At 47.1% G+C, this 25,012-nt stretch overlaps 1 protein-coding gene and 1 long non-coding RNA gene across 2 annotated transcripts in view; both read left to right on the forward strand.

Annotated features, from left to right (window-relative positions):
• Positions 1-293: 293 nt before the first annotated feature.
• LOC307212685 overlaps positions 294-25,012 on the forward strand; it is a 183,621-nt gene continuing 158,902 nt past the window's right edge. The window contains exon 1 of the long non-coding RNA XR_013837097.1: positions 294-457. This is a non-coding gene — a long non-coding RNA (uncharacterized lncRNA). The remainder of the gene's footprint in view (positions 458-25,012) is intronic.
• Positions 14,124-18,709, forward strand: LOC307213412 (histone H3-like centromeric protein A; the record flags this gene model as incomplete). Its single annotated transcript, XM_079971279.1, has 2 exons — positions 14,124-14,450; positions 17,050-18,709. The coding sequence occupies 2 exons, from the start codon at positions 14,124-14,126 to the stop codon at positions 17,182-17,184; spliced, it is 462 nt and encodes a 153-aa protein (XP_079827405.1). The 3' UTR covers positions 17,185-18,709.

Genomic DNA, 25,012 nt, shown 5'->3' on the forward strand with positions numbered 1-25,012 from the left:
TCATGTGGCCAGCATGACTAAGCCACTTCTGGAGAACCAGAGTGCATGGAAACGCCGTTTACCTTCCCGCTGGAGTGGTACCTATTTATCTACTTGCACTTTGACGTGCTTTTGAACTGCTAGGCTGGCAGGAGCTGGGACCGAACAACAGGAGCTCCATGGCAGGGAATTTCAAAATGGATATATAAGGCCTTGCCATTGTTCAGGGTCCTCCTCCTCTCTCCTGCGTGCGGAGATCATGCTTACTAGCTGCTTTGCTTCTCAGTAGAATGGTACCTCGGGTACCATACGCTTCAGGTTACATACGCTTCAGGTTACAGACTCCGCTAACCCAGAAATAGTACCTCGGGTTAAGAACTTTGCTTCACAATGAGAACACAAATCACGCGGCGGTGACGCAGCAGGAGCGCGAGGCCCCATTAGCTAAAGTGGTGCTTCAGGTTAAGAACAGTTTCAGGTTAAGAACGGACCTCCGGTACGAATTAAGTATGTAAGCAGAGGTACCACTGTATTCTCTGGTTGGCCTCAGTTATTTTCTCCTACCGATGGAGAACCTACAAAGGACTTTATAAGGGCTCTTGTGTATCCCATAAAGGAATAAGGGCAGATTTTGTTTACAACAACAGCTTCATACTTGCCTGTTGAATAACTTAATTGCTCCAATGTCAATTTCTGTTGAGTAAACAAATTCTGTTGTGCTTTTTCTCCCATAGGGTTTTAAAAAAAAATTATAATAGAAGAATAGTGCTATTTCACTATAGAAAAGAGGGGAAAGTTAATGCAAGATATAGTGATTAAAGCCTATTTCCAGTGCAGGAACTGAAACTGACCTTGGAGCAGTTATTCAAGACTCAATTATGAAGTTCCCAAGTCCTCATCCACTATCAACTGGAAGCAAGAATGCAAGAATGGACCTGAAAACTGGAAACTTGTAGTGAGCATTGGAAAGCAAAGTTACACAAAACAGCCTTCCATTCATGCAACCATTGGGTACAGCCCACGATTTCCTGTTTGGGAAGTGCAATATAACTATTTGTTTCCCCAACTTTCATTTTATGTTAAGTTCCATCAACATCCCACTTTACATTAAACTCGTTCACTGCGAGACATCAGCACTGGAAAATCCAGTCAGCAATATTTTTCCAGCTTCCCCAGAATTGTAAAAGAAACTCCATTCATTCACATTAATTCTTTCCCCAGATTCTTATTTGAACTGTCTGAAGGTAATTTCAATACATAAGAAACAGCCTTTACCTTTTAAAAAAGATTGTTGAATGGTTTAAGGCATCTTTCTATTACAAAATGCAAAAACTTTTGAAGCAGAATGAAACGGAACTTTTTAAACTGTTGCAGGAATTTATGTATAGGTTGCGGGGGGGGGGGTGCCCCTCCAGCAGATATCATGCACATACTGTTGGTTTCTGCTCTCTTCACTGTGCAGCGAAAGGCTTGTCACAAGACAATGTTTACATTCCACAGACAGCATTGCTGTTATGTTTCCCACGGGAAAGGGGAGGCTGGATGTGGCGTACACTGGTTTCCTGTTTTTCACTGTTCTTTGCAGTTCAGTGTGATTCTCTCCGTGCTTCAGAGGAGAGAGGATGCCTTTTCTGCTTCGGCAGAGTAAAGATGCATTTCTGTAATCTACCAGCTTTGAAATGTAAATAAAGCAATAATAGAGCATGTTGGCACGTATTCCTCATCATTCCGCTGTGCACTTGGAAACTGCTAATCAACATTTTGGTTATGGACTCCAGAAGTCGAATCGGGCTCCTGGCAAAGGAGCAAAGACGCAGTCATCTGATGCCGGCAAAAGGATCGGAATGCAAAGGGACGGATCGGACGGTATCTGCGCGTCAAGATGATTGATGAGGTATGTGCTACTGCTCCGGGCAGCCTGCCAGCATCTATTTAATGGCTTTATGGCTGGACTTTGAACTTTTATGTCCGTTTGCCGGGACCAGGCAGCGGCTATGGCTATGCTGGCGAAATCGAAAGTAACTTTTGGGCTGAAGCAGCTGCTGATAACAGTGACGCAGCATGATTTTAGGGAAGCAGAGGGAGGCACTTTTGAACTTGCCTTTGGAATGAGGCTTGAAGCAGCACAGACGCAGCTTGTATAAAGCAGCTTGCTTTAAAGCAGCAGAGATGATGCAGAAGGCTAATGCCAGAGTCATGATGGCCCTTCAGGATGCTTGTGGGATTCCCAAGCTCAATAAGAAAAATTATACGGACTGGGTTATCTATGCAGAGGCTATTCTGCGGAAAGAGGGTCTGTTTGAGGTTATTACAGACACCCCCCCAGCTCCAGTTACAGATGCATGGGAAGCTAAAGATTCCAAAGCAAGGGGAACTCTTACATTGATAGTATCCCCAGAAGAGCTCTGTCTATTGCGTGATAAGACCTCAGCCAGAGAAATTTGGGACGCTTTGAGGGAGGCATACATGAGGACAGAAGCTGAATCTACTATGTTTTATTTTAACAAGCTGCATAAGATGGCTAGCTGCAGAAGGCTGGCTGATGCACGTGGGGAATCTGATGCCAATCAGCCACATGCTCAGCTCAGAGTAGCCTGTGATACTGCCATGATTCAGAATGAAGCAGATTGCCAGGGTGATAGCTGCATGGGAAAGGGGGAGTCTTCACAGACGTCATCCCATAGTGCAGTGGAACCACCAGATGGCGCCAAAGCTTTGAAGGCAGTGAAATGCTACTCCTGTGGACGTCTAGGCCATATGAAGAGGGAATGCAGATATCCCAGGGCCAAGACAGAGCAGCGCAGCGAAAGCTCATCGCGTGGAAAAGGCCAAAGCAGAGGCAAAGGTCCGGTGTCCAGGACAACGCAGCCCAAAGCAATGGTCTCACGCTTCACTCCAAAAGTTGCAGAGGTCCAGAAGACATCCAGATCTTTCTTCGTTGTTGATTCAGCGGCAACCCATCACATGTGCAACGATAAGCGACTGTTCGTGTCTTTTACACCGCAGGAAGGTGCGATTCACCAGGCGGATGACCACACAATTCCCAGTAAAGGCTACGGAACTGTTGTTCTTCACAGTTTGGACTTATCGATACAGAATGTACTTTATGTGCCAGATGCCAAACATAATTTGCTCAGCGTTGGACAGCTGAATGAGCGGAACATTGACGTTTCCTTTAAGAACAAAAGGTGCATCATCACAAAGAAAAATGATTATGTATTGTATGCTGAATATGTTGATCGTTTATATGTTTTGTATTATGATGATGTTGTGCAGGATGACACTTGTTGCATTGCAGGTTCTAACAAATGTTTGCATGCAGAATGTATTCATGATTTTCATCGAAAATTTGGTCATTTGGGTTTTGAGGCAGTATCGAAAATGCCTGCCTTGGTTGAAGGTATGACTATTAAACCCTGCAGGTACCACATGAAGTGCAAGGCATGCGCAGCAAACAAGGTGAAAATGGCTGCAAAAGGTAAGGTGTCTAGTAGGCAAGCTACAGAACCATACCAAATTGTTCATGCTGATTTGGTTGGACCACTAGCGCCCTCTTTGGGTGGAAATAGGTACTTCATGGTTCTCATTGATGCATTTTCCAGGTATATTCATGTGTACAATCTCAAGCAGAAATCAGAGGCTTTTCCTAGGTTCAAGGAATTCTGTGCTTGGTTGGAAAATGTGCAAGGTAAGAAGGTAAAGACTCTTTTCACTGATCGCGGGGGGGAATTCACTTCTCAGCAGTTTGAAGCTTTTCTGACTGAGAAAGGAATTCAACACGATTTGTCTAGTCCTCGCTCGCCATGGCAGAATGGACTTGCGGAACGAGCAAATCAGACATTGCTTCAAGGGTTAAAAACCTTGCTGCATGATGCCAATCTTCCAGAGAGTTATTGGGCCGAAGCTCTCTCATGTTTCACTTACAGTTATAATCGCAGGTTATCTTCAGCGATTGGTTGTACTCCCTATGAGAAGATGTTTGGCAAAAAGCCATACATCAAACACATGAGAATTTTTGGTTCTGACATGTGGGTTCACTCACCACAAAACTCCAAGTTAGACAAGCGTGGTTTGCATGGTATCTTTCTAGGTTATGAGAAAGGTTCTTACAGAATAAGGATGACTGACTCTAAGACTATTAAGCTCACAAGAAGTGTTGAGTACAATGCCAAGTGGGGGGAGAATGTGGGAATTTTCCAATGTTATCCTGATGACAGTGATGAGACTGAGGATAGTCAAAAGCAACCACAACCACCCACACCCACTGATGAAAGTTCTGATTCTGAGACTGAAACTGATTCTGAGTCTGAAACTGAATCGGGTGATTCAGAGGATTTCAAGAGTGCGAAAGCCTCTATGCGACCCTCTGAAAGCTCTGATCAAGAATTGGAGGAACCATTGTTCACAATAGGTCGCTTTTCTCCTAAGAAGGAAGAGGAAAGTGTTGAAGACTTAAGGCTAATTCGCAGGTCACAAAGAGCAACAAAAGGCAGACCTCCAAAGAGATTTGCTGATGAGTTTGCTAAGATAGCAGTAACAGCTGTTAAAAGCTCCAAGAAGGTATTTGAACCTTCAAGTTTCCAAGAGATCCAGGATTTGGATTCAAAGGAAGCTGAGCCATGGTTAAATGCCATGAAGGCTGAGCTTGATTCCTTGGAAAGGAACAAAACATGGGAACTTGTTCCAGTAGTTCCAGGAATGAAACTGCTTGGAAGCAAATGGGTCTTCAAAGCGAAGACTGATCAAAATGGCAAGATAGTCAGACACAAAGCCAGATTGGTAGCCAGAGGTTTTGCACAAGTACCAGGTGAAGACTATCACGAGACCTATTCACCCACAGTGAGGTATGAGAGCATTAGGCTTATGCTCAAGCTAGCTGCCGAGAAGAATCTACACATTAGTCACCATGATGTGAATACAGCTTTTCTGTACGGATCTCTAGGTGAATCTCTTTATATGCTTCCACCTGATGGCGTACAGGTAAAACAGGGATTTGTTTGTGCTCTGAAAAAGTCCCTTTATGGTCTCAAACAAAGTGCACGGTGTTGGCACACAAAACTCACTGAAGTATTGTTTTCTCTAGGTTTTAAACAAGGGAAAGCTGATCCATGTGTATTTGTCAAAGAGGAGGGGCAAAAGAAACTGTATTGTTTGTTTTATGTTGATGATTTATTATTCTTTTGGGATGATGTCACAATGTACAATAACGCCCTAGCTCAACTGAAGGAACGCTTTGACATGAAAGATCTTGGTGAGGTAAACAACTACCTATCTCTGGAAATAGAGAGAGATCAAGATGGTAACATTCTAGTACACCAGTCACGGAAAATTGCTGATGTGTTAGGCAAACTAAACCTGATGGATGCTAACCCTGTAGACACACCGATGACAACAGGTTATCAGGTAGATGACACTGAAGAAGCATTTTCTGACACTACACTGTACAGAAGTGTGCTAGGCAAGCTAAACTTTATTGCCAGATGTTCAAGACCAGACATTGCTGTTAGCTGTAATTTGCTAAGCAGACAAGTCAACAATCCTACTGTTAAGGATTGGAAAGCTCTGAAACGCATAGCGCGGTATTTGAAAGGCACTATGCATTACAGACTGAGATTTAACAATCAGAAGTCTGGTGGTCTTGAGATATTTGCAGATGCAAGTTTTGGAAGTGACACTACAGACAGGAAAAGCATGTCTGGAGTTTGCTACATGTACAATCAGGGTCTATTTGATTGGTCATGCAAGAAGCAAACAACAGTTAGCTTAAGTACTTGTGAAGCTGAACTGAATGCACTGTCTTATTCACTCAAAGATTGTGAATGGTTGTTACAATTGTGCAAAGACATGAAAATTCCTGTCAAATGTCCAATCCAGGTTTACCAGGACAACAAAGCATGTTTGGCTTTGCTGAATTCTGAAGGTTGTAAGCAAAGCACGAAGCACTTGCAATTGAAGTTGCAACATGCTAGGGAACGTATTCAAAAGGGACTCGTAACGGTGTCCTATATGCCAGGTAATGAAATTCCTGCTGATGTATTGTCCAAGATTGTATCAAAGGATCAACACTGTACCTATGTGCAGAAGTTGGGTTTGTACTGATATTGTACGAACACGCTGCCCAGTGGTGTTCACAGAAAGGGGGAGGATGTTGGTTTCTGCTCTCTTCACTGTGCAGCGAAAGGCTTGTCACAAGACAATGTTTACATTCCACAGACAGCATTGCTGTTATGTTTCCCACGGGAAAGGGGAGGCTGGATGTGGCGTACACTGGTTTCCTGTTTTTCACTGTTCTTTGCAGTTCAGTGTGATTCTCTCCGTGCTTCAGAGGAGAGAGGATGCCTTTTCTGCTTCGGCAGAGTAAAGATGCATTTCTGTAATCTACCAGCTTTGAAATGTAAATAAAGCAATAATAGAGCATGTTGGCACGTATTCCTCATCATTCCGCTGTGCACTTGGAAACTGCTAATCAACACATACAGCCCACTACCAAAACCAGCACAATCACTTTTGTGATTTGTCTCCACTAAACACTTGTCACACTTGATGGAGGGCAGGGAGAACCATGGGGCAGGGTCCAGGATGCTCAGATTACTGCCACCAGACCTCCCCTTTCATGATGTAACCGTGATGTAGTTGGGGTGTGTGTAACATGGGGATTAGCAGCTAATAAAAGTTTGGGGGCTCTTTTGTTTGAGGCTTCCATCTTTTTCCACCTTGTGGCGGGTGGGAGTCCTGTCGCAACAGTCTTCAATAAAGACCAAGCCTACTGGCTGCTGTTTTGCTCTGGTATTCCTGGCTGGTGTCCTTGTTTTTTGTCCAAGGGAGCCCTCAGACTTCTCCATTAACAAGACATAATCTGAACCAAATATTTTAGTCTCCACCCTCTTCTTTGTATGTGCCAGAGTTATGCCTACTCTGCTGATCTGTCAATGCCCTTTTATCAATTGTCCTTGACGATCACCATGGGTGGGGTGTGTGATGAGTTGATTTTTATACTAAAAAATGGCTATTATAAATAAACATATAAACACTATTGTGACCGTGCTTAGACCTGATGTTCGCTGTAGCCTCACTAATCCCTGCTTAACCTCATTCATTTTCTCTTTAAGAGCGAATCTCCACGAGATTTGTTCAGGGACTCTGGATTATGTCTCCTCTGTCAGACTATAGCACTCACAGAGGATTATTGATTAAAAACTTCCCAGTCATCTCCAAGGCAGAGAGCAGCTGTACGACGCCGTAAAAAACCCCAACCTTTTCTATTCCTGATTTGGATTTCTCTGTATAGAGTGTCTTTGTCATTGGCCCATTCTGAGATGGAAGAGCAGTACAGTTCAGAAAGTATAGGGCTGGCTATGCAACACAAGCATCCCCAGAGCCATTGTTGCTGTGTCACAACTTGTCAGATGCTATGCCACTCAGTCTTTAATCTTGACCTTCCCCCTCCCTGTTAGGCCCCATCATGGGAATTGCTTTGTTTCCATCTTGTTTTCTTTCTCTAATGTACAGAATATGGAATTTTTGTATATACTGAAGACAGAAGAATTGCAATGCATTCCCCTTAGTTCCTTGTACAGTGGTACCTCGGGTTAAGTACTTAATTCATTCCGGAGGTCCGTACTTAACCTGAAACTGTTCTTAACCTGAAGCACCACTTTAGCTAATGGGGCCTCCTGCTGCTGCCGCGCCGCCGGAGCACAATTTCTGTTCTCATCCTGAAGCAAAGTTCTTAACCTGAAGCAATATTTCTGGGTTAGCGAAGCCTGTAACCTGAAGTGTATGTAACCTGAAGCGTATGTAACCAGAGGTACCACTGTATAATGAAAATTCGTGGAATCATGAGAGTGAGACACTTCTCCAGAATATTCATTTTCAGCTCTGCTCTTTGTGCACTTAAGGCACTGCTGCTGAGATTCCTACCAGGCAGGGCTGAAAGAGCTGTAGCACTCATTGCCATCAGTGGCTCAGCAACACTATCCTGGAATTAGCCAAAGTAAGGTGTCTTCTAGATGTTGTTGGACTCCAAGTCCCATCAGTCCCAGCCTGCATGGCCGACAGTCAGGAATAATGGGAGTTGTTGTTGATTTTAAGGTGTGTGTTTTTTTAATTATCACTTCTTTGTGCAAACATAAAACATGCCAAGACTAACAAAAACAACGGGTCACTAGTGGGTTAATGCAAAACATTTTATTTTACAGTATAAAATAATGAAGTGATGACACTAAAGCAGTTCAATGGAGTATTCAGTCAATCAGTTTGGAAAACACAGAATAGTAGGAGATAACTAAAGAATATTGCCTGCTTATCTCCGCCATATTGCAGTATAACTTGTAGCTGTTTTCCATCCCTGTCTTGTTTCATTTGTATAAGTAATAAGTTCATACCACACAGGTATGTTTTTTCTGCCACCTTCAATTTTTGACAATTTTTCCATTGTGGCTCTTTGCCAGACTATATTATACCAGCGATCTATATTCAGTAATTGCAGGTCTGCCTTATGCCTGGAATTTCCCAGACATAGCCTCGATTCATCTGTCAAAAATAGCATCCAGGTGGAATTTTCTAAAATTGGCAAATTGTCCGGAAAACCCCCGGTGTATGGCAACCTGTGCCGGAAGTGTTGAAGAGCCCCCTCCTCCCACCCAGGATGCTGACACCCACCCATTGGCGGCAAGGCGCACTGGTGCTCTACACCCTCTGCTCGCCCAGCCCTTGACCCCGATGAGCAGCTGAGCCGCACCCAGGGGCTCTACTCCTGGGTCAAGCGTGATTGGCAGGGGGGGAGGCGAGAGGAGAGGCAACAACAGCATTGGCCAGGCAGTGTTCTAGCCCACCCAACCAGGCTGGGATCAGCGGGCTCCCTCCACACTCCACACCCATGGGGGCATGCCCCATGCGCCCACCCTGGGAGGCTAGTGCATATACCGTATTTTTCGCCGTATAGGGCGCACCGGCCCATAGGGCGCACCTAGTTTGGGGGGAGAGAAATAAAGAAAAAAAAATTATTTCCCCCCCCAGGCACGGGGCGGGGGAAGCCTGACCTTCCCCTGACCCCAGCCCCCAGAACAGGCTGCTGTCTGCAAGCCTTGGGAGCCCGGCGGGAAGTTTCGACGGGCTCCCAAGGCTTGCGGAGAGCTTCCTGAAGCCTGGAGAGCGAGAGGGGTCAGTGCACACCGACCCCTCTCGTTCTCCAGGCTTCAGCGAAAGCCTGCATTCGCCCCATAGGACGCACACACATTTACCCTTCATTTTTGGAGGGGGAAAAGTGCGTCCTATAGGGCGAAAAATACGGTACTTCACCACTGCCTGGTCATTCATATGGTTGAAAACAGGCATGCAGGTGCCCTTTTTCCTGCAAGGACACTGGCCGAGCAATTCATGAATGGCAGTCTTCACTGCCCCATCGGTGTACTCTTCGCTTGACCAGCTCTTCGGACAATACGCAGGACGCCTAAAGATTGCTTTCCCTGTAGAGGGGGAATGTGTCAAGTGGCTGGTCCATTAGGGGAAATGGGGCACTGCCCCACTGACATCCACCTGCCCTCAGCCAACCCCCACCTGTCTGCCTCCTTCCTTACTACTAGCCCAGGTGGAAGACCCGCCCGGCCCTCTCTCTGCCCTCCCCTTACTGATGCTGAAAGAAGGATTATGAGGTCCGCATGGGGTCTTGCGTGGTTTGGATATTGCTGAGCTGGAAAAGGTGCAGAAAATTATCAGAATCACCAAAGAGCTGGAGCGACTTCATTTCAAAATGAGAACACAAAATACATACCGTATTTTTCACTCTATAAGATGCATCAGACCAGAAGACGCACCTAGTTTTTGGAGGAGGAAAACAAGAAAAAAATATATTCTGAATCTCAGAAGCCAAAACAGCAAGAGGGATCGCTGCGCAGTGAAAGCAGCAATCCCTCTTGCTGTTCTGGCTTCTGGGATAGCTGCGCAGCCTGCATTCGCTCCATAAGATGCACACACATTTCCCCTTACTTTTTAGGAGGGAAAAAGTGAGTCTTATAGAGCAAAAAATACGGTAATAAACAAAAGCATACCAATAACCCCTCCCACAAACACATACTATAGTTCAAAGGTCAGAAAGGGGTGGTTGAAGCTCCAGGGGATGGAATTTCAAGGGGGGGATTGAAATGTTTTTTAAAAGAATTTTATTTAAAGGCCACTTGGAATGGGTCTTATCTTTAAACAAAAACACTTTGAAAAAATGGGGTTGGGAGAAAATAAGAAAATCTCCAACCATCTCATAACTCCTGAGGATCAGCTGGATTTCCCTACTTCACCCCTCAGGGTGTCACCTGATTGCTCCCTCCTTTTGTAAAGAAAGGCCCAAGGAGCAATGGGTTTTTGTGCAGCCTTGAAATCAGGACATGCTTGGGGCTTTTTACTTTACAAAACTAAACCGTCTGTCTCCTGCTGCCCAAGAGATCAGGGCCTGGGGCAGGTGCTGTGTTTTGCAGTTTCAAACGTTTGACAGACTATCTTTGTAATTAATACCAGGGTTAATTCTTTAAGTAGCCCCAACTCTCAACCTGTTCCCTTTTTTCAACATCCACAGTTATTTTCTGAATCAGGGCTTTAAAGGGGAAATCAAGAAGCCAGACACGCCAGGCTGCAGGTCCCCCGTGTTTGCAAGCCTTCTTAATGGACCAGGCAAATGTTCCTGTCAAGCCTGAGAATAATAGGCTACACATCATATTGATCTATCGTAAACCATTGCTGCTAAGTATTAAGGCTTTGGTTTGACAAAAAAGAGTTCAAGCAGGCTCACTAAGGCTTTGCAGATTTGGGAGACATACCCAGCAACTATCAAGAAATGTCCGGCCTATGAGGCAAGATTAGCAGCAGGATCCACAGGGGCAGCAGATTTGGCCTTCAAGGAATGAATCAGTGTCTTCTGTGGCAGCAGCAACTGCTATGGCACACGCCTCGGAGGCTGGATCTTCTGCCTCTACACCAGCCTCTTAGTGAACAGGAGGCGATGCTGGTCTCCCAGCCAGGAAGAAATAGTGCATGGGTAGGCAAACTAAGAGGGACGCAGGTGGCGCTGTGGGTTAAAGCCTCAGCGCCTAGGACTTGCCGATCGAAAGGTCGGCGGTTCGAATCCCTGCGGCGGGGTGCGCTCCCGCTGCTCGGTCCCAGCGCCTGCCAACCTAGCAGTTCGAAAGCACCTCCGGGTGCAAGTAGATAAATAGGGACCGCTTACCAGCGGGAAGGTAAACGGCGTTTCCGTGTGCGGCTCTGGCTCTGGCTCTGGCTCTGGCCAGAGCAGCGATGTCACGCTGGCCACGTGACCCGGAAGTGTCTCCGGACAGCGCTGGCCCCTGGCCTCTTAAGTGAGATGGGCGCACAACCCCAGAGTCTGTCAAGACTGGCCCGTACGGGCAGGGGTACCTTTACCTTTACCTTTAGGCAAACTAAGGCCCTGGGGCCGGATCCAGCTCAATCGCCTTCTAAATCTGGCCTGTGGATGGTCCAGGAATCAGCTTGTTTTTACATGAATAGAACGTGTGCTTTTATTTAAAATGCATCTCTGAGTTATTTGTGGGGCGTAGGAATTTGTTCATTTTGCCCCCCCCAAAAAATATAGTCCGGCCCCCCACAAGGTCTGAGGGACAGTGGACCGGCCCCCTGCTGAAAACATTTGCTGACCCCAGAAATATAGTAATAATAATAATAATAATAATAATAATAATAATAATAATTTTTATTTATACCCCGCCCTCCCCAGCCAAGGCCGGGCTCAGAGCGGCTTACAAGCAATAATAAAAACAAGTTGAATGATTACAACTCAAAAACAAAATTAAAATACAACATTAAAATATTGAAACATTAAAATATTAAAATGTAGCCTCATCGCAGGAGGAGAAGGAAAAGAAAAGAAAAAAGAGAGGGAGGGAGGGAATCAAATTGGCTCCAAGCCAAAGGCCAGGCGGAACAACTCTGTCTTACAGGCCCTGCGGAAAGAAATCAGATCCTGCAGGGCCCTGGTCTCATGAGGCAGAGCGTTCCACCAGGCTGGAGCCAGTGTTGAAAAGGCCCTGGCTCTGGTTGAAGCCAATCTAACTTCCTTAGGGCCCAGGACCACTAGGGTGTTGCTATTTATGGACCTTAAGGTCTTCCGTGGAGCATACCGGGAGAGGCGGTCCCGTAGGTACGAGGGTCCTAGGCCGTGAAGGGCTTTAAAGGTCAAAAGCAGCACCTTAAATCTGACCCTATACTCCACCGGGAGCCAGTGCAGCTTGAAAAGCACTGGATGAATATGCTCCCATGGCAAAGACCCCATGAGGAGCCTCGCTGCAGCATTCTGCACCCGCTGGAGTTTCTGGGACAGCTTCAAGGGCAGCCCCACGTAGAGCAAATTACAGTAGTCAAGCCTGGAGATGAGCATCGCATGGATCACTGTGGCCAGGTCGGGGCGCTATCCTGGCATCTGCACCCACCCAGTGTGATTTGGAGTGGGGGCCCACTTCAAACTTCAGGTAAGGTTGATTTGACACCCCAGCCCTTGTTCCTGGTGTAGATCTTCACTCCTTCTCCCCCCCCCCCCCGCATTCCTGATGCAGCTCTTTATTCCACTCCTTGTTCCCGACTCCTTGATCTTCTCTGGAAGGCCTGTGTGCCATTGTGTGATTCATCCCAGGAGCCAAAATGTCTCGGGCCAGCTCTGTATCAATACCTGAAAAGGCTTTTTCGACCGGGAAGAATGGCAGATGAAAGTGATGGACTATATGGAATTGGCGGAAATGACTGGCAGAATCTGAGACCAAGTTGAAGAGTTGGTGGAAGAAGATTAGAAAAAATTTAAAGTCTATCTACAGAAACTTTGCAAAATTAAGGAATGTTAGAAGGTTGTTGGAATGAAGTAATTGGTTTTAGCAGAAATGATATAAAGGATTAGGTTAAAATTTATTTTTTAATTGGTGAAAGACGAGAATTACAGTATATTAAGATAAATTATTAGGATAAAAACAAAATTGGAAAGGATTTGCTGAAACATCTAATTGAACTAGAATACAAAAAAGGGAGGTGTGAGGAGGTCAAGGAAATAAGCAAAAGAAAGAAAGTTATGTAAAGGTTTGACTTGTTTTTCTTTTTTTGTCAATTGTTTGTGTTTTTTCTGTCATTTTTCTTTTCTTTTTTTTTTGTTCTTTTATTCTTTATCTTTGTAATTTTTAAAATTTGAATAAATAAAAAGGTAAAGGTACCCCTGCCCGTACGGGCCAGTCTTGACAGACTCTGGGGTTGTGCGCCCATCTCACTTAAGAGGCCAGGGGCCAGCGCTGTCCGGAGACACTTCCGGGTCACGTGGCCAGTGTGACATCGCTGCTCTGGCGAGCCAGAGCCGCACACGGAAACGCCGTTTACCTTCCCGCTGGTAAGCGGTCCCTATTTATCTACTTGCACCCGGAGGTGCTTTCGAACTGCTAGGTTGGCAGGCGCTGGGACCGAGCAGCGGGAGCGCACCCCGCCGCAGGGATTCGAACCGCCAACCTTTCGATCGGCAAGTCCTAGGCGCTGAGGCTTTAACCCACAGCGCCACCTGCGTCCCTTTGAATAAATACTATTTTTTAAAAAAATGAAAAGGCTTTTTGAAACTCTGAGGTAACCTGACTCCCCTAAATTTCTCTGGGATATGAGTCACAGCCCTTTCTATCTTTCATCTGTCAATCAATCAATCAATCAATCAATAAAAGAGCAGCATCAAGTGGCTTAAATTCAATAAATGTACATTTATTGCAGAAGAGCTCCGCAAATGCCTTGAGATGCCACTGAAAACCTGCCTTTTAACTCGAAATCTTTGTTTGTCGGTTTGTTTGTTTGTTTGTTTTCTCAGCTTCTATTGGACTAACCTCCTGCCTTTCTCTCCAACATTAACCAATCGCTTGCCGGGACGTAGCAAAACCTCCCGCCCACTTGCCCCGCCCCCGCTCCCGGACCCCCATTGACTATTTTCTTCGGGATCCTACTTCCCGCCCCAGGCGCCTCCCCCCGCTCCATCCGATTGGCTGTGATGATTCGAACGGCGGCGTTCGAGCAGCGGATTGGCGGGCGGCTTTCCCGGGAGCTGGAGAGCGAGAATTCAAACGGGGGAGGCGAGGAGGGTGTCCCGAGCCGCCGCTGCCGGAGGTGCCATGAGGCGCGCGGGGAGAAGCCCCCCCACCCCGCCCTCCTCCCGGAGGGGGAGGCGCCCCGGAGCCTCTCCGCGCCGGCAGCGGGCGCCCCCAGCCTCGCCCCGCCGGCAGCGGGCGCCCCCAGCCGCGCCACAGCCCCCGCGCCCCCGCCGGCGCAGGTTCCGCCCGGGCCAGCGAGCCCTGCTGGAGATCCGCAAGTACCAAAAGTCCACCAACCTGCTGATCCGGAAGCTGCCCTTCGCCCGCGTGGTGCGGGAGATCTGCCTGGATTACACGCGGGGGGTCGACATGCAATGGCAGGCCATGGCCTTGCTCGCCCTGCAGGAGGTAAGGGCGGAGATCTGGGGTGCGCAGGGAGGGAGGGAGGGGCCGGCTGGCTGGCTGCCTCTTGGCCGGCGTCTCGGATCTCCTTCCTGCAGGCTGCGAGCCTGCCGTGAAACGATGCCATTTGCATGAGAACAGAAGGCTCCCTTGCCTCTTGCCGCTGCAGCCCCACAGCAGACCCTCCCTACGGACTGGGGGCAAAGGGAGCTGGCCCTTGTTGTTGTTTAGTCCAGTGTTTCCCAACCTTGTGCCTCCAGCTGTTTTTGGACTACAATTCCCATCATCCCTTGCCACTGGTCTTGCTAGTCAGGGATGATGGGAGTTGTAGTTCAAAAACAGCTGGAGGCACAAGGTTGGGAAACACTGCGTGTCCACCTCTTCGTGACCCCCTGGACCAGAGCATGCCAGGCACTCCTGTCTTCCACTGCCTCCCGCAGTTTGGTCAAACTCATGCTGGTAGCTTCGAGAACACTGTCCCACCATCTTGTCCTCTGTCGTCCCCTTCTCCTTGTGCCCTCCATCTTTCCCAGCATCAGGGTCTTTTCCAGGGAGTCTTCTCTTCTCATGAGGTGGCCAAAGTATTGGAGCCTCAGCTTCACAATCTGTCCTTCCAGTGAGCACTCAGGGCTGATTTCCTTCAGAATGGAGAGGTTTGATCTTCTTGCAGTCCATGGGACTCTCAAGAGTCTCCTCCAGCACCAGAATTCAAAAGCATCAATTCTTCGGGTGATCAGCCTTCTTTATGGTCCAGCTCTCACTTCCATACATCACTATTGGGAAAACCATAGCTATAGCTATATGGACCTTTGTCGGCAAGGTGATGTCTCTGCTTTTTAAGATGCTGTCTAGGTTTGTCATTGCTTTTCTCCCAAGGAGCAGGCGTCTTTTAATTTTGTGGCTGCTGTCACCATCTGCAGAGATCAGGAAGCACAAGAAAGTAAAATCTCTCACTACGTGTCCAGGATTTTTAAACTCTGGAAACAATTTAGGGCAGGGCCCCTCCCCCCTGCAGACATTTGGCAGCTGTTTTGTTGGGGGGGGCAGAGTTGTGGGGCTGCCTGCAGTAACCTGAGGGCATGAGCCCCGTCTCGTTCCCCCATGGAATTGGGGGTGAGAACAGCCGGAAGGGTCAAGCTGATGGGAGTGGATTTGCTAAACCAGGGTGGGGTAACCTATGACCCCAAAGAGCCCCACTGCCATCAACCTCAGCCAGCATCATTAAACTGATATGCCACCCTTCAGGTGAAGATCACAAGGTGGTTAGCAACATAAAAACACAAAAGACATGACATAATAGAAAAGGATTAACCCACCATCACCTAACATGGATTGGTTAATCAGCCAAAGGCCTGGTTGAAGGGGAACGTTTTCGCCTGGTGCCTAAAAATATGTAAAGAAAGCACTATAGCACTGAGGACATCTGAGCCTAAAGCGATAGCAAAGGATCCCTCCCCAAACTGATGCCAAAGTTTGGTGCTGCGTTTTGTGCTGCCCCGTAAAAAACCCTGAGTAATTATCACTCAAACCGGGGTCACAAGTAAATGGCCCCAAACCCAACCATGCCCAGTGAGCTGTGTAACGCCATCAAGGGCAGGCAACCCCTCATCCATCTGGTCTAGGGAACTGCCCGTTTAGTCTTAATCTGGATTGGGCTTCAGTTTGTTGGCTCTCATTCACTGCATTACTGGGGCAAGACGGTGGTCCAGCCATCCACTGTAGATGTGGAGGAGAGGCATGTGCCGTCAGCCTATTGCTGACAACGTGCTCCAAAAAAAGCACCATCAAGCAGTTGGTCCCTTTCCCGCCCCGACCTGGCCACAGTGATCCATGCGATGGTCACCTCCAGGCTTGACTACTGTAATTCGCTCTACGCGGGGCTGCCCTTGAAGCTGTCCCAGAAACTCCAGCGGGTGCAGAATGCTGCAGCGAGGCTCCTCACGGGGTCTCTGCCATGGGAGCATATTCACCCAGTGCTTTTCAAGCTGCACTGGCTCCCGGTGGAGTACAGGGTCAGATTTAAGGTGCTGCTTTTGACCTTTAAAGCCCTTCACGGCCTAGGACCCTCGTACCTACGGGACCGCCTCTCCCGGTATGCCCCGCGGAGGACCTCAAGGTCCATAAATAGCAACACCCTAGTGGTCCCGGGCCCTAAGGAAGTTAGATTGGCTTCAACCAGAGCCAGGGCCTTTTCAACACTGGCTCCGGTCTGGTGGAACGCTCTGCCTCATGAGACCAGGGCCCTGCAGGATCTGATTTCTTTCCGCAGGGCCTGTAAGACAGAGTTGTTCCGCCTGGCCCTTGGCTTAGAATCAGTTTGATTCCCTCCCCCTCTTTCTTTTTCCTTTCTCCTCCTGTGTAGAGGCTGCATCCTAATGTTTTAATGTTGTATCTTAATCTTTTAAATTGTATTTTAATCAACCTGTTTTTATTATTGGTTGTTAGCTGATTTTATTATTGGTTGTTAGATTAATATTATTAATCTCGTCAGTTTCACGTAGATGTTAAACAGCATGGGGGGGGGGAATGGGGGCTCCGCCAACTGCCTGCACCCTTCCCACTTGCTCTCTCTTCTCTCCCCATCCTCCTTTGCTCTCCCCTCCAGGCCGCCGAAGCGTTTCTTGTCTTCCTGTTGGAGGATGCTTACCTCTGTACCATCCATGCCAAGCGGGTCACCCTCCACCCCAAGGACATACAGCTGGCTCGGCGGATCCGGGGCATTCAGGGCGGCTTGGGCTAGCATCCTGCCTCCGAGGGAGCAGCGAAAAGGCAACCGGCAGCATCCCAGAAACTGCAACGTGCTCAGGGACCTCCTTCAGGCTGGGAGCGCCTGGCTTGGACCTAAAAGCCCGTGTCAGGGTGGCAGTGCGGCCTCAGCTCTTTGGCTCCCTCCTTTTTTCCGCCTGCTTCCTGCCCCATGTGGGGCATGATGGGGTGGGATCCGGGGTGGGAGTGTTGGGTTGTCATATGCGGAAGGGGGCAGAATAAGAAAGGGGTCCTGTTCAGCTCCAAGTGAATTGCTTTTAAAGCCCTGTTTTGACTCCAGCGAGGGAGACGCTTGACCTGTGACCCCTCCGGATGTTGCACCACAGCTGCTGTCGGCCCTGACCATTGGTGATGCTGGCTGGAGCTGATGGTTGTGGGCAGCCACGAGTCTCTCCCCCTCCCCCCCCCCCCGTTGCTTTTAAAATCTTTCTCATGGAAAGTCAGTGGAGCTTTGCCGAAGTTGCTCTCACAATTTTTTTACTTAGGCCTCACCAGCACTGTGTGTTTAAAGCAGTATCATGCCGCTTTTTAACTAGCCCCCCTCCAAGAGACCCAGGAGCTGTAGTTTAGGGGTGCACAGAGCGACAATTCCCAGAGTTCCTTGTGAAGAGGGATGGATTGCTAAACCTCTCTCTTAAGAAGTAAGGGGGGGGGCGCTCCTACCAGTTCTCAGCATCCCTAACAAGCTACAGTTCTTTGATTCTTTGAGGGGAAACTACGAGTGCTTAGAGTGGTTACGATACTGCTTTAAATGCATAACGCAGATGTGGCTTTGGAGCTTGGTGTTTCCCAGGCTTGGGCATCCAGCTGTTTTCAGACTACAACTCCCATCATCCCTGACCGCTGGTCTTGCTAGCTAGGGATGATGGGAGTTGTGGTCCAAGGGCAACTGGAGACCCAAAGTTTGGGAAACGCTGCTTTGGTGTTTTTAAACATGAAGTTTTATCTTAACTGTTCTTGTTGCCAGTGGATGTCCCTTCTACTCCCTGCCATGCTTGCCCCCCCCCCCCAGTGGATGCTCTAGCATGGCTCTTGTCAAGATGGGCCCCTCCAGACATTTGGACTGCAGCTCCCATGCACCCAAAACCTCTGAAGGGCCTCAGGCCAGCGCATTCCGTGTCCTGCTGATATTCTGCCGTCTATTTTATCTCTTCCCGCCTTATTCTCTCATTTCGCATCAGAAACGCGAACATTATTGGAGGGGAGGAAAAAACGCTTTATCTCCAGCCGGACATGGAGGGAAAGCAAGTTCACCTCAGGCCTGATCCCTGCCCAAAACTAGGGAATGAAAAGTCCTGTCAGAAACCAGAGCGAATACACACAGGTCCTTTTCTAAACCAACAGTGAATTCCAGGGCAGCAGAGCAGGGATGGAGGGTGAAATGCAGAAAGAGTGAACCTCTTTTTCTTTTTAAACGCTGCAAGATGTTTTCCGTCAAAGTTTGAATAAAGCGAGTTTGAACGCTTGTTAATAAATAAATTGAAATCTTGCTCACAAAACTAGATGAGTTGACTGCTGCATGGGATGCATATTCACCAGTGCAGAGCGCTTGACTGCTATCAGCTTAGTGATAGATTTTCTACATGCATTCAGCTGTTTGGTTGCCAAAGAACTATAGAATGCTTTGGCAAATACAAATGACACTGGTGCTGGGATGTGAACAGTCATGTCTGATTGCTAAGCCATTTCATTCTACTTCGTTCAGGAAGCTGTTGTGACTCTTCATCAAACTGGTTGTTGCCATTTCTGGATAAACTGTGCAATGAATTTTCATGTCCAGCCGAGAAGTGATCTCTGCGATCTTATGAGATTCAGCTCTGATGCTGACAGAACTTCATTCTAATTGATGCAGGCTGGGGGAGGGGTAATGCAGGGTGCATGGAGCACAGAGCTGAGCTTAGCTTTTCAAGGACCTAGGAAATTCCAGGTTCTAGATATCAATGCAGGAACATCTACCTAATCACTGACTATTTAACTCTCCAAAATGCATCTGTTAGTATCTTCAGTTTCATCCTATCTCTGAGCTAAGTCTTGCTGGGCGGAGATAGCGTTGCTACACCCTGTGTGGGTGGAGTCTAAGCACGTCCTGCTGCATTCTGTCGTGGATTGGCTGGATGCAGAACAGTGGCAGGGGGCACCAAATGGGAACCCCCAGGGGAAGAAGACTCAGAGCCAGGGGTTTGGTGGTGGGACAACAATGAGTGGTCAGAGGGAGAAGAGAAGACTGGGAGGAAGGGGTTTCGGAAGCAGAAGACATAACAGGGTTTAACAGGAAGAGGCTGTGGCAGAGAGCAGCCCGGAATTAGAGGCTGAAGTGGGGGTAGGAAAGGAGTGGGGGTAGGCTGCTGAAGAATCCAGGGAGTCTCCCCCTTCTGCTGTGACCAGCTCCTCTCCACCCTGGTCTCCCAGAACATGCAGAGAAATGAAGAGGGTGGAGCAAAGATAGAGAAGATGAAGCAGTCTTAGATAGTGGTGGAAAGGCAGGGATCTTCAGTCCTTACAACGGCCTCACAAGCAACCGCACCAGCAGTCAGCAACCTAAGGCACATGGGCCACAAGTGGCCTACAGGGGTCGTTTAACTGGCTCACGAACCGCCCACTCAGTGAGTCCCCGCGTGCTGCGCCAAACCGCTGCAGCACGGGGACTCGCTTCCGCAGCACCGAAAACCGCGTCTGCGCAGACGCCGAAAATCACGGCGCGCGCACGTGATCTCCGCTGGAGTGAACCGGCCCAGGCAAGGTAAACCTTGCTGACCCCGAGCAAGACCTACCTGGAAGAGTTGCTGGCATCATTAGGCCATCACTGTTTGGGTTTCTTTGAATGATTTCTCTGATACTGGGGTGGAATCTACACACATACAAAACGCCTTCTGAAAATACTTCTTTTAAAAAAGCATTTTAAAAAATACATTGAAAAAATACCATTGCCATCTAGTGTCACATTGTGTATTCTACTTTGTGGGAAGTCATGTTCTTTAAATGCGTATTGGATTTGCTTTAAATATGTGGTGTGGATGTGACTTCAGTCTCACTGTACAGCAGTTCAGCGGAAAGACCAAAGCCAGGTTTTTGATTTTCTGTTTAGCATCTCCACTATAAAAGAACGCGAAGGCCATTTAGTCTAGCCTAATCACCGGTCAGAACTGAGAGTTTAGGCAGGTGCTGCTTTTTTAATTCCTGCATGAGAAGCTACACCTGACAATATTCAGTCTGCTGACTGAAGGGAATATGCCAACATAACGGGGAGGGAAGCACCTGGCAATGTCACCCCACCCTTTAAATCTACTCCAGAGGATTAGTGGGTCCCACTGGAGCATGGCGTCCTGCTAGGGGAGAGAAGACCACCAAGAGCTTTCCTTCTGCCAGCAGACAGTCATTGTTGGATATCACCCGTTGACGTACTGAGCAGCGCCACAGCTTGGTTCTGCACAGTTGCCTTGCCTACAGTCGAATAACTACTGGAGGGACAATTCTTGGAGGAGCCCAGTTCTTCAAAGCAGAACCCAGAAGGAGCTGTGCATGAAAGATTGTGTTGACAGTGTGTTGTGGAAATGCACTGCGCTGCCTTAGCAGAGCGGCAAATGCAGAGAAGGCAGGCCAAAGAAGGATGGAGGGCTGTTCTTGCAGTTTTAAAGTTCCTTCATTCTTCACTGGGTGTTTCCAGAGGGGTCATTCAGCTATCACAAACAAGTCCTCAAGAACTGGTGGTGGTAGTTTTTCAAGTTACTGAATTTTCTCTGGAAAACACAAGCTTGGATTAAATAGAGGGGGAAGTATCAGTGTCAGACAAGGGTACTATGGCGCCCTGTGCAACGTCAGAATTTGGTGCCCCCCCCCGAGCCCTCACTGCCTGCCCAAAGGTGGGAAGGCAGTAACTAGGTGGGAGGACTCTAGGAACCTGTCACTGCCTCCACCTTCCCAATGCCCACCACCTTGCTTCCTAGGTTTTTGAGACTGCACCTCCTCTGCTCAGAGCCCAGTGTGTGCTCACCTCTTGCAGAGCCCTAAATCTGCCACTGGAAGTATGGACTTGCGCCAGTGATGTCATGTGGGTGCTGGGGGCAGAGCTTCCATGCGTTACCAGCCTTAAAATAATCACCCATCTGGAAGTCCCTCGTGCTCTTGAAGGAAGCTTGAATTTTTATGGCAATAGCTTGTTGTTCATTAGTACTCTATGCACCACAAACCGTCTAGCTTGCTGCTTCCCTTGGACGCGTACAGCCAATGAACATAGCAGGGAAAAGAACCATGACTGCCAGGTTATCTTTCACTCTTGGTACCTTCCGTGCAAGTGGAAGAATTGGGTTGATAAAAGCTAATTTCAGTTACTCCAATAGAGTAGCATAGTGTTGGGCTGAAATAAACGACAGACGAGTGGTGGGTGTCATATGGGAGGCATCTCCCGAGCATGTCTCGGGGAGTCTCTTTTATTGAATATTACAGCATTGCCACATATGTGCTTGTTGCTGATTGGTCAACACAAGTACAAAGAAAAGGTTGCATATAGGCATCAATCATCAATAGATTAAAGGTTGGGAAAGGGAACACAGAATTGGACAGGCGTGAAAACCTCCTTATTAAATTGTAACTAGTGATTGATACAGTGGTGCCTCGCAAGACAAAAATAATCCATTCCGCGAGTCTCTTCGTCTAGCGGTTTTTTTGTCTTGCGAAGCATCCCTATTAGCGGCTTAGTGGATTAGTGCTATTAGCGGCTTAGAAAAAGGAGGGGAAGGGAAAAAACTCGCAAGACTCGCAAGACGTTTTTGTCTTGCGAAGCAAGCCCATAGGGGAATTCGTCTTGCAAAGCGCCTGAAAAACGGAAAACCCTTTCGTCTAGCGGGTTTTTCGTCTTGCGAGGCATTCGTCTTGCGGGGCACCACTGTATAGCAAAACTTAAACAATTACTAATGATTAATATATAGCATTCATCTGTAGATGTGGTCAATCAAGCACTAAGAACAGGTCAGGATGCAATGTCTCATGAACTCATGGTGAACTGAACATTCTAGGGTGATGAAGGAATGTCTCAGCTTAAAATGGTTTTTCCAGAGTCATGTGCAGAAGCAAAATTTCCCATCAGCATAGCATGGCGGAGCCACAGGGGTGGTTACCCTGGGTGCAAAATTGTTATGGGAGCGAAATTTAAACACCCGGTGCTGCCTCAATGTAGCTGTGCGCTTCCGTCCCTGGGCTCTGTTGAAAATGGCTTCTCCATGTGAACCAGGAAGTGACCTTTCTAGATAACGGAACAACTTTTAATATTCCTGTGGCTACAATCTTCTGGGTGATGTGGACGCCATTAGGCAGTTGAATGTGCATGCATACTCCATCCATCAAGACATATGCCACCTGTTCAACCATGTAGCTTTTCCAGTCTTGGCCTTTGATTGGCACCCTGGATATAGACAATAAATTACAGAAAATAATTTCCTGTTGCAGTCAACACATGGCACTTTGGCATAGCCTGAAAATCAATGTCCTAGCGGCCTGGGAGCCATACTCTGTTAGCACAGGCAGAAGGACAGGACTTGACCTTCAGAACACCTGTTTGCTTTTGGTTTCAGTGTTAACCCGGAAGATCTGAGTCACATCTGCCATCTTTGGGGCAAGATTCCAAGCACCATCGTCATATAGTTGCAAGCTTGACTCTCTTGATCACTTCGTTAAAAGCACATTAATGTTTCTTCATAATTGTGAATGCCTTCCTGGAGTCTGAGAGAAGCTAGCTCGAGTACTCACATCCTACAGATTTGCATCTGGGGGAGGGGGAATTGATGTGTTTGCACATACCTTATACCGGTTTTATTTTTAAGATTTGCTTATATAAGAATCTTGAGGCAACAAATTGTTAGTTACTTGATTTATGAAAACTAATAAAGGATATTTAATTAATTATTGTTTTTGCTGTGAGTTGGTGCTACATGGATTTTCTGCCTCAAGCATGAAAGCTTATTTATTTATTTAGAGATGATCTGCTGCAGTCCCATTTATATAATGGAATGCCCATTTCTAATCTGTAGTTTCATTGTGAATTTGTGGTTGTTAATTCTTTAGAGAGGCAGTGCAGCACATTTGGCAGAGTGCTGGCCAAGAGAAGAATATATCATTAACCAAGACCCTTTCCTGCCCAGAAGAGGTTGCAGCTGATGTGTCATCCTAAACTGGGGAGGGTGGGGTGAGCATTTTTCATCCCTGGAGATACCTGTACCATAAGTGACAGTGCTAGATTAAGGAGTCCTCTCAATCATTTCAGGATTAGTGCAACCCTATCCAAAAGATTGAGAATTCTTCCTTCCCAGACCAAGAAACCATTCACCTACTGTGTTCATTTTCCTCTAGAAAAAGGCATAATAGCCTAAGATATTTAACCGATGGCTCAGCAAGTAAGGAAAAAACAGGCCCTTTATTTGATGAACTGCATAGGAAAAGCAAGGAAAAGGGACATTTGAATTATTATTATTATTACAGTGGTACCTCGGGTTACATACGCTTCAGGGTACAGACTCCACTAACCCAGAAATAGTGCTTCAGGTTAAGAAATTTGCTTCAGGATAAGAACAGAAATCGTGCTCTGGCGGCGCGGCAGCAGCAGGAGGCCCCATTAGCTAAAGTGGTGCTTCAGGTTAAGAACAGTTTCAGGTTAAGAATGGACCTCCGGAACAAATTAAGTACTTAACCCGAGGTACCACTGTATTATTATTATTATTATTATTCTTGTTGTTGTTGTTGTTGTTTAAGGAAAACCAGCTAAGCTTTCCACAATGGAAAAGGAAAACATCTATTCTCTCTTTTTTCTTTTCTTTTGGTAGATTTTAATGCCAAACTTCTCCTGAGTACATCCAAAATCCACCCAAAATAGATGGTTGCAGATGTTTCTCTAGTAGGGATTTCAAATTAGCAGGAACAGTAGCTCAAGAACACCTTGGCTGGCAGCTGTTGATCAGAGCCTCGGGCAAAATCCTGCTAGCAAATGCATTAATGGTACAGTAACGTTTTGCTCCTAAAGTGGATTTCAGTTCAGTGACTTCTGGGTGGAAAAGTTTTATTAAGTGGCATGTTGTGCTGGTTTTAAAATAGCTCTGCCTCCCCCTACCTCATCCAAACCACATTCCCTTTGGGAGCACACACAAACGCAAAAGGAATCTTGATCGCAGGCATGCTTTCGACACTGCCCCACAACGGCCTCCTCTTAAACAGCTCTAAAATGGATGCAGATGAACTTGCTTCACATTGAACTTTTACTTCACAGCTCTGGATGATTCTTGTCAGAGCAATAAGGTGTTGTCTCCTGTGAAATAAAATGGGCATGATTCAGGGAAGGGAAGATCTCTAAACCGAACTATTCTGTTTCATGCAAAACTATGTAAAATGCTTACTAATTTGTGTCCAGGGAGAGGTCCTGTTATGTCACAATTATGTGACATGTTGAGATTCAGTGTCATCTTACATGTCAATATACCATTTTCCCTCTTTAAAACTAATTGAAGGAAGGGTTGTTGTTTTTTGTAGTTAGCACTCAAACAACCTGTAGAATGTTGAATAAAAGGTAAAAGGTTACAGACACTTGCAATTTGTTTCCCTACCTCACTGCAGACAGTATATACAAGAAGAACAGCCACTGATCAAAGCTTGGTGTCCCTATGTCTTTGGGGATGAATTATCTGACTAGTGCAGTCCATGCTGTATCCAATTCACTTCCCAGGCAGGGCAGTTATGTATTTGGGCATGATGCTGGCGTTATCAGTCCTTAAATTCATAAAAGCAATGTTAGCATCGAAATTGGTAGCTTGGTATATATT

The sequence above is a fragment of the Podarcis cretensis genome (genome assembly GCF_951804945.1).
Source record: "Podarcis cretensis genome assembly, chromosome: 3".
NCBI lineage: Eukaryota > Metazoa > Chordata > Lepidosauria > Squamata > Lacertidae > Podarcis > Podarcis cretensis.